General features: G+C 38.2%; 1 protein-coding gene across 2 annotated transcripts in view; it reads left to right on the plus strand.

Moving 5' to 3' along the window:
* Nucleotides 1–12191, plus strand: part of IGSF11 (immunoglobulin superfamily member 11) — a 127178-nt gene that overhangs the window by 108827 nt on the left and 6160 nt on the right. For both annotated transcript variants that reach the window (XM_059687779.1, XM_059687778.1), the window contains exons 2-4: nucleotides 1113–1276; nucleotides 2702–2909; nucleotides 5832–5987. In XM_059687779.1, coding sequence (XP_059543762.1) covers nucleotides 1113–1276; nucleotides 2702–2909; nucleotides 5832–5987 — 528 coding nt within the window. The remainder of the gene's footprint in view (nucleotides 1–1112; nucleotides 1277–2701; nucleotides 2910–5831; nucleotides 5988–12191) is intronic.

Here is a 12191-nt window from a genome sequence, read left to right on the forward strand (position 1 = left end):
GAGAGAGAGAGAAAGAGAGAGCGAAAGAGAGAGAGAGAAGGAGAAGACAGAAACATCCATTGGTTGCCTCTGGCACGTGCCCTGACCTAGTTAGTTATGTGCCCTGACTGGGGGTCAGACCTGTAATCTTTTGGAATATGGGATGATACTACAACCAACTGAGCCACCTGTCTAGGCCTAGGTCTGTGGTACATTTTGAGTTGACTTTTGTGTGTGCTATGAGACAAGGTTCTGAGTTACTTTTTTTTTTCCTATTAATATTCAATTGTTCCAACACCATTTATTGAAAAAAACGATTCTTTCCCCCATTTAATTGTCTTGTACCATTGTTGAAAAGCATTTGACCATAAATATAAGGGCTTATTTAAAGTATAAAATTCAATTATTGGTGGTCTGTCCTTGTGCTAGTAGCACAGTCTTGATCATTATAGCGCTATAGCAAACTTTGTATGTACATAGTATGAATTCTCCAAATTATTTTTCAATATTCTTTTAGACTATTCTAGCACTTTCCATTTTCTTGTGTTTTAGTTTGTCAATATCAACAAAAAGCCTGCTGGGATATTGACCGGGAGTGCTCTGAATCTATAGATCATTTTGGGGAAAATTGGCACTTTAACAATATTGAATCATCCAGTCCTCATGACCATTCCATAGCTGAACATTTATTTAGTCTTATTTGATTTATTTTATCAGCATTTTAGAGTTTTTGGGCTATAGTTCCTGCAGATATTTTTTTTAGATTTATGTATAAGCGTTTAATATTGCAGTTGTGCTAATACGATGCTTTTTAAAAAATCAACCTTATTTTTCATCCCCATCACTGTGTCAAGTTTTGCTCAAACCCTGTCAGTTGAATTCTCCTATGTTATATTTGGCTAAATACCAAATAATGTCTTACAAAATGGAATATGTAGTCTCTACTATTTTTCATTTGTAGTTACTAAGAGGTAAAGAAAGGGATGAACAGTTTCTATTACTTTTTCTCAGTGACTGGTCAGTAGTTGTTTAGTAAGACTGTCATAGTTTGTATATACTATTAATCACATGAAAACACAGCTCTTTCTGTCCAGAAAGGATGGGCACATAACCTCCTGTCGGTTCTTCCGTAGGTGTCACGGTTTCCCTGGAAGTCTCAGAGAGCCCTGGGAGTGTCCAGGTGGCCCGGGGTCAGACAGCAGTCCTGCCCTGTACTTTCACTACCAGTGCTGCCCTCATCAACCTCAATGTCATTTGGATGGTCATTCCTCTCGCCAATGCCAACCAACCTGAGCAGGTACTTCTGTTCCATCTTGTGCTGCCTCTAGGATATTAATCTTTCCCGAGGAGGCGGGTAGGAAAGCATCCTGAGTACATGTTTGATTTCTAGAGAAAGGTGGCAAGTTCAGTGTGCACCGCCTGTGCTGCTTTAAGTCCTACTCCTGCATTAAGTCAACTATCAGAAGAGACTTTTTAGAAATATTAATAGATGTCAAGATCTTTCTGAGAATTTTAGGTAGGAACCTGGAATTTCATTAAAAAAAAATCACAAGGCTGATTATATACCAAAGCAAAATACATTTTGAAAGGTAAGGACTGAAACTAGTTGGATGAGAAAGTACTTTTTAAAGATTGTGATAATATTAAGAAAGTAGTACTTGAATTTTTTGGCTGATTTTACAAGTATTTTAAACAAAGCCAGCTGGCATACTAGAGTCTCAAACAAATTAGGGTACATGAAAATAGAAGTTATTTCCTAATAAGGTGTTTCAATTATAGGCAAAAGACCCATAATATGTGATAGCCACTGCAGAAAAGAATGCTCAGAAGATTAATGCATTGTGATTATGACTATACCTTCATTCCCAGAGTTAATTATTTCTGTTATGAAGCTTTCCTGCTTCAATAAACTTATCACCACCTAAAATATTTGATAAGCTGAATTTTCTGAAGGGATTTGGGCTGGCAGGAAAGGGTGAGGACATAACCTCCTATTCATTCCTCTGTAGGGGAACAAATAGATTTAATTGGAACTTCTTGAATTTCTTTAAACTATGGAACTTGTGTAATTGGACTGAGCCTTTGAGATCATTTTGTTCAACTTCATCATTTTAGGAGTCAATGACTGAGTCAAACAGGCAAAGAAAGACTTGGCCGTGGTTACGCAAACATTTACTGGTAGAGTTGAATAGAACCAAGTCCCCCACTCTCAGACCGAAGGGCTTTTTGCAGCACCGCTCCTCTGAGTCCCCTCCCGTGAAAGTTAACTTTGATAACAGAAATTGATATAAGAACAGCAATCATGGGTTTATAACTCTCCTTCCCTTTTATGACATTCATGTATATTCAATCATTACCTGTGATCTATTTTGTGACCTAGTAAGCATGAGAATAGCAGTGCTCATTAAAAAATTTTTTTTTTAATTTGGATCTAATTTTTTGAACTAGTAAAAATATTTATGGGCTGATAATAGCATAGCATAAAGATATTTTCTTCATTCTGATGAGTCAGGTGAGGAAATAACGTTATTCTAATTTGGTATGTAAGAATTTAGTATCCCTAGATACTTACAGACAGGTGTTATAGTCAGAACTTGGTGGCAACTCTAAGTTAGAAATAAAGTTTTCTAATGTTTAGTGCCGTCTAGTGTTTACTAGGTAGTTATAGTTATGTGTCCAGGAGATGCAGTGGCCAGTTCATTGACGTTGCTTTCTTTTGCAGGTCATTCTGTATCAGGGTGGACAGATGTTTGATGGTGCCCCCCAGTTCCATGGCAGGGTAGGATTTGCAGGCACCATGCCAGCCACCAATGTCTCTATCTTCATTAACAACACTCAGCTATCAGACACTGGCACCTACCAGTGTTTGGTTAACAACCTTCCGGATAGAGGGGGCAGAAACATTGGGGTCACCGGTCTCACAGTCTTAGGTGAGTGATAGCAAATGTCCCAAGCACTTGGACCTTACTTACAAATCTCCTCTCAAGCGCGTTTACTTCTGCCTGTCCTACACTCACAGTCCTCTTGTGGCCTTCTCCTGTCAGCTCTCCGGCCAGCCCACGTGCTCTCTGCTTCTCTGTGCTTCTTAGTCTCCCCCACCCCCGCCCCCGCCACGCTCCATTTTAGTAGCTCTCTAAAGTTCACTTCCTGGATAAAGATGATATACAATACCATCACAAGTGGCCTCTCACTTACCTTAGGATCAGGGGTGGGCAAACTTTTTGACTCGACGGCCACAATGGGTTCTTAAACTGGACCGGAGGGCCGGAACAAAAGCATGGATGGAGTGTTTGTGTGAACTAATATAAATTCAAAGTAAACATCATTACATTAAAGGGTACGGTCTTTTTTTTTTTTTTTTTTTTTTTTTAGTTTTATTCATTTCAAACGGGCCGGATCCAGCCCGCGGCTGCTTAGGATTCTGCAGGATAGGATGTATTGTTGAGAGCAAGTTAAATCAAAAATTATTTATGAGTATGAAGCGGAAGTTTCAGCCCATGTGAAAATAGTTAGCTACTTCATCATGTCTATGTAACTCTGAGTAGGCTCACCAATTGTTGGTTTACACTTCTCATCCTGGCAAGATTTTAATAATAGTGCCTCTCACTCTCAAAAATATCCTTATTTAAATAATAAGTTATATGATCAATTTGGTCTTAATATGAAGACCAAATAGATTAGGGCCTTTTCCAAGGTTATATAGTCAAGAAGCACAATAAAGTTTAGATTAAAATATAGGTCTCTTGACTCAACTCAGAATTCTTTCCATTATACTGGCAAGTTAGACTATCTAATACTTAATTATATCCACTCTCAACCATGTTATATTTCTCAGTTTCACTGCCTCTGAGGTAAAACATTGCCTCTGAAATGAATGCTTATGGCAGAAGTGGCTAAGTGCAGTTCATTTGGGGAGACCGAGGAAGTACTTAGAAAAGGCTGATGCTTTTGATGGTCCTTCATCCTATTCGAGTATCAGAACTTGCTCCCATGCTCCTTGGCAAGCTCTCTCCCCATCCCTTCCATTATTGAGTCACTTGAGGACACCAGTGCCTGGGGTTCTTGACATTTTTCTTCCTTGGGTGAGGATATGCTATAGCCTTGGTGCCTTGTCCTCCCAGTTTTCAAACAGATTAAGAAAACTAAGAGCCAGGTTGGAGAATTCTACCCTAGAAGTATCATTCATTTTAATATTTTAAAATTGGAGGCTTTTAGATACTCTTGAGTACTGAATACTATTGGAATTTAATATTATTTTGATGCTTATGCCTGTAAGTTAGATAACTAACTTCCCACATTCTCCAAGTTTATTTTTTTTCATTTTTTTAAAGGAAGGAACAAAGCCTTTAATTTATTTTATAGTTAATGCTGCCTTCAAAGAATTATGTTGGTTTCCCCTCATAGCGTCACAGTGGCAATGTTGAAGGCACTAAACTGAGGCATTTGGTTTATCCTATCATAGCAGGTAGGGTACCCTGAGATTTTTTTACTCTTCCTACCTATAGGTTATTCTCATTGTTCTCTTTTCCTCCATCCACCTTCTTTCCTGGTTCTTCTGTATACTGCATTTATTTTTCATTCATTCCTTCATTCATTTTTGCAAGATGGAACACATTTACTGAAAAGCATTACAAGTACATCATTACTTGGACTTAATCTCTACTGCCTCTATTTCCTAATAAGGAACTCCAAGCCATGGGCTTACTTTCTTTATATTTTTTTGCTTGCTTGTTTTTTTTTGTTTTTTTTTTGGTGCTATGAATCACCACCTTCTTCCTTTAGTGTCCCCCCCCCCCCCAGTAATTTTTTATTTCATGATCTTTGTGTCCTCATCCGCCTTAATGATTAGAAAATGTGCACTGTATTGCTGTCAAGTAGTAGGTAGACTTGAACCTTACCATAACTTCCCCTACCACAAAGCAGCTTAGGTATAAAGAAGGACTGCCTGGTTTTTGTTTGTAAAGTGATAAAGGACCTTGTTGAGATGATCTTAGCCAGAGTGGAGCTGGCAGGGTAAGTGGTCGCTCTCCCTTGAGGTATCTTCTCTACAAGTGGCCTCTTTCAGTAATGAAAAGAATTAACTGTGGTAAAATTCATGTAACATAACATTTACAGTGCAGTTCAGTAGTGTTAAGTACATTCCCATTATTGTGCAACCAATCTCCATAACTACTTTCACTTTGCAAAACTAAAACTCTGTACCCATTAAACAACCTGCCACTCTACCCCCAGCTGATGGAGACCACTGTTCTACTTTCTGTTTCTATGAATTTGATTACTCTAGATTTCTCATGTAAGTGGAATCACAATTTGTCTTTGTATGACGAGCTTATTTCACTCAGCATAACGTCTTCAAGGTTCATCAATGTTGTAACCTGTCAGAATTTTCTTATTTTTCAGGTCTAAATAATATTTTATTGTATGTATAACTACATTTCACTTACCCATTCATCTATCTATAGACACTTGGCTTGTTTCCACCTTTTAGTATTGCAAATAATGCTGCTGTGAACATACGTATTCAGTAGTGTTTTTAAAGGCAATATGTTGAACAAAGGATCTCAAGAATTCTTTTTAGGAAGCAGGGTGAAAGCAAGTCCATAAGATACCTTGAAAATGTGGCCAGAGAGTGTAGCCCCTTTTACATACTTGTTCCCTGCTAACTGAAGTTGTAGGCACCTATGCCCAAGCCCTGTGAATAGTACATGACCGTCACAGGCTTCACTCAGGCAGTCTCCTGGTATGTGTCCCAAAAGCAGTGAGGTTCTAGTGCACTGAATGTTGGATCTCACCTCTGTCATCGTTTGACTTGTAGTGATTGCATACTTTGTTGCTTATTCTTCCTATTATAGTTCCCCCTTCTGCCCCTCACTGCCAAATCCAAGGATCCCAGGATGTGGGCAGCGATGTTATCCTGCTCTGCAGCTCTGAGGAAGGCATTCCTCGGCCAACTTACCTTTGGGAGAAGTTAGACAATACCTTCAAACTACCTCCAACAGCCACTCAGGGTATGTAGAACATTGCTTTACTCATTTAATTAGTTACTGTGGAAAATTTCGGTTCTAAGACTCACAAAGTAATAGCTTTTATAGATTTAAAAAACACACACACAGTATTTGTAACTGCTGAAAAAGCTATCTGGATCATTTTGTGTTTTCAACTATAAAGAGAACAAAACATTTTCTTATATCTTCTCATTGCTGGCTTTATGAAATGTAGATTATTCAGTGGTAACTATATATGGAAATTCTTTTCCATCATAGTGAAGATTTAAAAATAGCTCAATGGTAGCTTCTTTGTATTGTTAACTGTAAGATAATCCTTGAAGTTCATCGCTGAGAATCCACTTCCTACTTGAGATGCAACTGCTTACTTTAGTATGAGGAACATCTGCATGGTCATGGAAGGGCTAATCATCCTGTTTGCAGCCTCATGCCTAATTATAGGAGGAAGATGGGAAAGAGAACAGGAAAAGGCCCCGCCAATCATCCAGGAGTTGATCACACCAGACAGGTAAACATAGGGAAGGCATGAACATCACTGATGGTTTTCTACATGTTCATCCAGCTATTTATATTTGATATTAAAAGAAACACCCCTGAAAAATTGAGGAAAATGTATGAAATAAAATGAGGAAAATTATAGAATTATACATAAAATCTATTTAAAAAATTAGGAATTAGCAATCTCAGCTGTTGCATCATCTATAATACAGAACACGTTTCCTGCAGCATTTTCAGGGAAGATGTAAAAATCTTAAAGAATTGGCAGTTAATGGAGAGATCTAAAACAACCTTAGTTATGCCTGAGTAGTATGAACAATGGAAAAGGAAAGTCCTAAGGTGTATGTGAAGTTAGACATATCAAAGAACCAGGACCACCAACTTCTTAAAGAGCATGTAAGTTTTCTTCCAGAATCAAAACAGAAATATCCTGGGCCTCCCATCACCTTTAAGTTAACTTAGTCCAAATTTCATTATTTTAAAACATTTCTTTAACATAATATTTTTGTTACTCTAATAATGATTACTGCAATATTGTTGTTCTCTACTGATTTTTTTTTTATTGGTTAAGATTTTAGCCACAGTGTGGGTTAAATAGCTTTATTTCTGTACTAACTTGTTGATATCACCATTGTAAGTGGTATGTTTGAAATAGAACTTGTCTTCAAATCCTGAAATCATATTTAAATTGTAAGTTTTTCAGTGACAGTTTTCTGTGGTAGTTTACCTCTTTTGGCCTGTGTTGCCTTTTGTAAAATAAGAGGGTTAAACAGTATCTTGAAGATGATCTTGTTCATCTTAAGATTTTATGATTTATTTTAAAACATTTCTTTGAAATACTGGATTGAGTTTAGAATTACAAATGAACATGTAAAAGTGGGTGTTTGTATATAAGTTGTGAAATATCTGTAGAAAGAACTTTTCATACCTTCGTATCAGTCAAAATTTTTAAAAATTGATTTCAGAGAGGAAGGGACAGGGAGACAAAGATAGAAACATCAGTGATGAGACAGAATTATTGGAAGGCTGCCTTCTGCACACCCACTTCTGGATATTGAGCCTGCAACCCAGGCATGTTCCCTTGACTGGAATCGAACCTGGGACCTTTCAGTCTGCAGGCTGATCCTCTGTCCACTGAGTCAGACCAGCTACGGCACACTTTTTGATATTTTCTTTGAAACTTGAATATTATTTGATTCTTTGGGTATAAAAGAGAATTGGGATGCAAAGATGAAAATGTTTGTCTTTTATAATTCAAACTCTGGATCAGTTGTCAGAATTACTTTAGATGATTTCATGTTTCAGAATAATGCACATTACATGAGTCTGAGTTTTATTTTAAGTCTACCTCTTGATAGCTACATAAATAAAGTAGATCTCAAAATAACATTTAATCTCAACATAAGTTTTTTCAAATTTACTTTACTAATATGTTTGCAGTTGCTTAATATAAACTCAGGATGCATCTCTGAGAAAAGAATGTTTGACATCAGGGGAGAGCACCCCAGATGTCTGATTAGTGACAGGCACATAATATGTGGAGATTAGCATTGATCTTGTGTATAGGGGCCAGCTTGAAGGCATTTCTTTCAGCCAAATCTGAGACATTTTGAACATTAAAATAAATACATAATCCATTGAAAAAAATGAGATATACCTGGATCTCTGCTGATATACATAAATAAATGGGGGAGAAGGGAAAGCATTTTCCAATAGTAGAATACCTATTAAGGTATATAGAAGGAATGGTGGAGTTAGGAAAGCCATCACTGATATCAAAATAGTGGACAAAAGTTTGATAAGGAGCAGGATATTTACATAGTTCCAAAATATGTCTCCACAAATTACTTATTAGTTGCACAGAAAAAAATAATACAGTTGACCCTTGTACAACAAGGGTTTGAATTACAGGGATCCACTTATATGCAGATTATTTTCAACAAATACTGTAAATGTATTTTTTCTTCCTTATGATTTTCTTAATAGCATTTTCTTTTCTCTAGCTTTCTTTATTGTAACAATACCATGCATAATACATATAACATACAAAATATGTGTTGACTATTTAGGTTATCCGTAAGGCTTCTGGTCAACAGTAGGCTACTGGTAGTTAAGTCTTTGGGGAGTCAAAAATTATATGCACATTTTCTACTGCTTGGGCTGGGGGGTCGGTGTCAGTTCCCCGAACCCCTGTGTTGTTCAAGGGTCAACGGTAACTTTATAGTAGAGAGACCTGGTGGACACCACTTTAACCAGGTGATCAAAGTGAACATTATCAATATTGTTAGAAGCTCTTACCCTGTGCCTCCTAATATATACACTGAGAAGGACATAACATCATTGCTGTGGTATTCCTGTCAAAAGCACAACTTGAACCCAATCAGGAGGAAACATCAAGCAAACCAAAGGGAAGACAAACTGTTGCAAGCAGGAAGAGACTAAGGAGATAAAACAATTAAATGCAGTGCGGAATTCTGAATTAGAATCTGGATAGAGGAATAGCCAAAAAGGACATTATTGGGACAGTTTATGAAATCTGAGTATAAACTGTGGGTTAGATAATACTGTTGTACCAATGTTAAATTTCTTGACTTGGATGCTTGTCCTGTGATTGTGTGAAGAATGTTCTTAGGAAATACTAAGTACTTAGTTGTAAAGAGGCCCAATGTCTTCAACTCACTCTTTAAAACACACACACACACACACACACACACAATATTTTTATTGATTTCAGAGAGGAAGGGATAGGGAGAGAGAGAGATGAGGAAGGAGAGTCATGGATCAGCTGCCTTCTGTACTCCCCCCACTGGGGACCTAGCCTGCAGCCTAACTCAGCATGCGCCCTGACTAGGAATTGAACCTTGACCTCCTGATTCATAGGTCAATGCTTAACCACTGAGCCACCATGGCCGGGCTTCAACTCACTCTTAAATGGCTCATAAAAATATTTATATGCTTAGTGAGAAAATTATAAACCTAATAGGGCAAAATATGAACAGTTGTTGAATCTGAGTAGATGATATACAATATATAGAGTTCCTTGTGACGGTCTTGCAACTTTCTGTAAGTTTAAAATTATGTCAAAATAAAAGTTACTCAAAAGTTGTCCTCATATAGTTCATATGTGGATAGTCAAGAGATGAGTAGATTTAGAACCAGTATCCTAGGAGGTACACTTCATTTTCATATGGAAAAATAATTGTGGATTCAGTATTATCCTTTTGGTGTATACTTTCGAATTCTAAGGTAAGTGAAAACTGTATTTAAGGTCGATATTATTTCAAGCAAAATGTAGCCCTTTGGTCTGTGCTTCTAAGGCTTGTACAACTGGCCCAGGTTCCACTAAGTGGAAGCATAATGCCTGAGACAGTTCAGCAGCTTCTACATCAGGGGTCTCAAGCAGGGACAGTTCCACTGGGCAATGTCGGGAGATGTTGATTGTCACAGCTGGGAGGAGATGCGTGGGTAGAGGCCGAGACTGCTGCTAATAAGCGTCCTATGATGCATGGGACAGCATCCACAATGAGGAATTATCCAGACCAAAATGTCAGTAAGTGAATTACATGAATAGATTTTCAAACATTGCACCATCCTTACACTTCTGAAATAAAGTCTGTTTGTGATTATTTTTAAACAAATTGCTCCATTCAGAATCCTAATATTTTAATGGAATTTTTGCATCTGTGATCATAAGTGAGGAGAATGGCCTATGAGTTTTCTGCCTTCTATTGTCCTTGGTTCTATTTTAGTATCACATTATACAGTGGCCTCAAAATGAGTTGGGCAGCTTTTCTTCATTTTCTATTTTCTGCAACAGTATGAATAAGATAGAGATTATCTGATTATTTTATAGAATTTGCCTAAGCTTTGCCTTGCTGTTATGTTTTGTTGGTGGATTTTTGACTATTGATTCAGTTTCTCTAATGGTATAAATTTATTTTTATTTTTCTGTACCTGTTTTTCTAGTAAATTTTTTTTGGTCAAGTTTATATACATATCAGCATCAAATTGTTTCTGTATACAAAGCAGAAGAGTGTATCTTAGAGGGTAGGTTCTGGAGTTAGAGGATGTGGTTGGAATCTTGACTTCAGAAACTACTGGCTATGTTTTCCCCGTTGTGGCTTTCTTTGGTTAATTCTTGCTGGCATGTTTCAGGTGTCCTTGCTTTATGTTTTAGGTGTATCTCCTGTATATAACATGTGTCTAGATTTAGTTTGGTTTTCAGTTTGCAATCTGAGAGCCTTTGTCCATTGTTTGATTATATCCATTTATATTAATTGTGATTATGGATAAATTTAGATAGATTGCTAATATTTTGTTTTATATTTTATCCTCCCCTATACCTTCTGATTATTTCAGTGTTTTTATAAATTATGCCTTTTTTTCTTCATGGCTCCTAATGAATCCTGTGTTGTCCTCATCCTTTTATAATTGAATAGCACAGTGGAGAGAGATGATGAGCTCTGCAGAACTTTGTGTGGAGATCACAGATGGAGCATGAGGATATCTTAAGCATCACCATAGTCCAGCACTCACATGTTACAGGGAAAAGCCTGAGGTCTGGGGAGGACACTGGGCTTGCCTAGGGTCTGTGGATAGAAAGAACTACTGTTCCTCTTCCGTGTTAGGGAGCCTCAGACGTCTTGATTCTCCTTCCTGAACTTCCCTTGTCGACCCCCTCCCCAGTGAGAGTGTTTCCATAATTCTCCTAGGAGATTAACAAAGTCTTCATCCACTGAAGTTGCTGAATGAACAGGCACTTATTTTTCTCTTTATCATTCTGACTGAAGACAAGAGCAAGTCCCATGGGATGTACTCCCTGTTCTTAAAAAATTAAGGTTATCACAACTGTATTTGTTTTTCTGTACATTCTTCCATTCTTTAAAGATGTGTGTGTATGTACATACATAGATACAACCCTTATTCTGTATAACTACTTAAGGATAGTGTATTACGGAAGGTAGAGAGACATAAGTGCAATTAGACATATTATCGCCTGGCCGGTGTGGCTCAGTGGTTGAATGTTGACTTATGAACCAGAAGGTCATGGTTTGATTCCCCATCAGGGCACATGCCCAGGTTTCAGGCTCGATCCCCAGTAGAGGGTGTACAGGAGGCAGCAGATCGATGATTTTCATCATTGATGTTTCTGTGTCTCTCTCTTTCCCCCCTTCCTCTCTGAAATCAATACAAATATATTTAAAAAATTAAAGAGACATATTGTCTAATGGAGGAAACGTATATAAAGATACTAGAGGCCTGGTGCATGAGTTTGTGCATGGGTAGGGTCCCTTTGCATGGCCTGCAGGGATTGGGCCGAAACTGGCAATCCAACGCTGCTTGCGGCTCCTGCATGCCGCTCCCTCTCATCCCTGCCCTGCTGTACCTGCCCCGGGCTTGTGCCCAGTCAGTCCTCATTGGGAGAGGCTCATGTGATTCTATGTAATCTATAATAATCTATAATAATAAAAGGGTAATATGCTAATTGGACCGGATGTCATTCCGGATGTCCTTCCTGACAAAGCCAGGGCTGGAGGGAAGCCAGCCTAGGTCCCAGGTGCCTGTGGGTGGCCCGAGCAAAGCCAGCCCAGGTCCTGGGTGTCTGCCGGTGGCTAGAGGAGGGAAGCTGGTCCCAGCAGCCGGGGGAAGGAAGGCCTACTCTTGTATGAATTTTCGTGCATCGGGCCTCTAGTGTTAAGAAAGGGGATC

Source organism: Myotis daubentonii, chromosome 3, assembly GCF_963259705.1.
Source record: "Myotis daubentonii chromosome 3, mMyoDau2.1, whole genome shotgun sequence".
In the NCBI taxonomy this organism is placed as follows: domain Eukaryota; kingdom Metazoa; phylum Chordata; class Mammalia; order Chiroptera; family Vespertilionidae; genus Myotis; species Myotis daubentonii.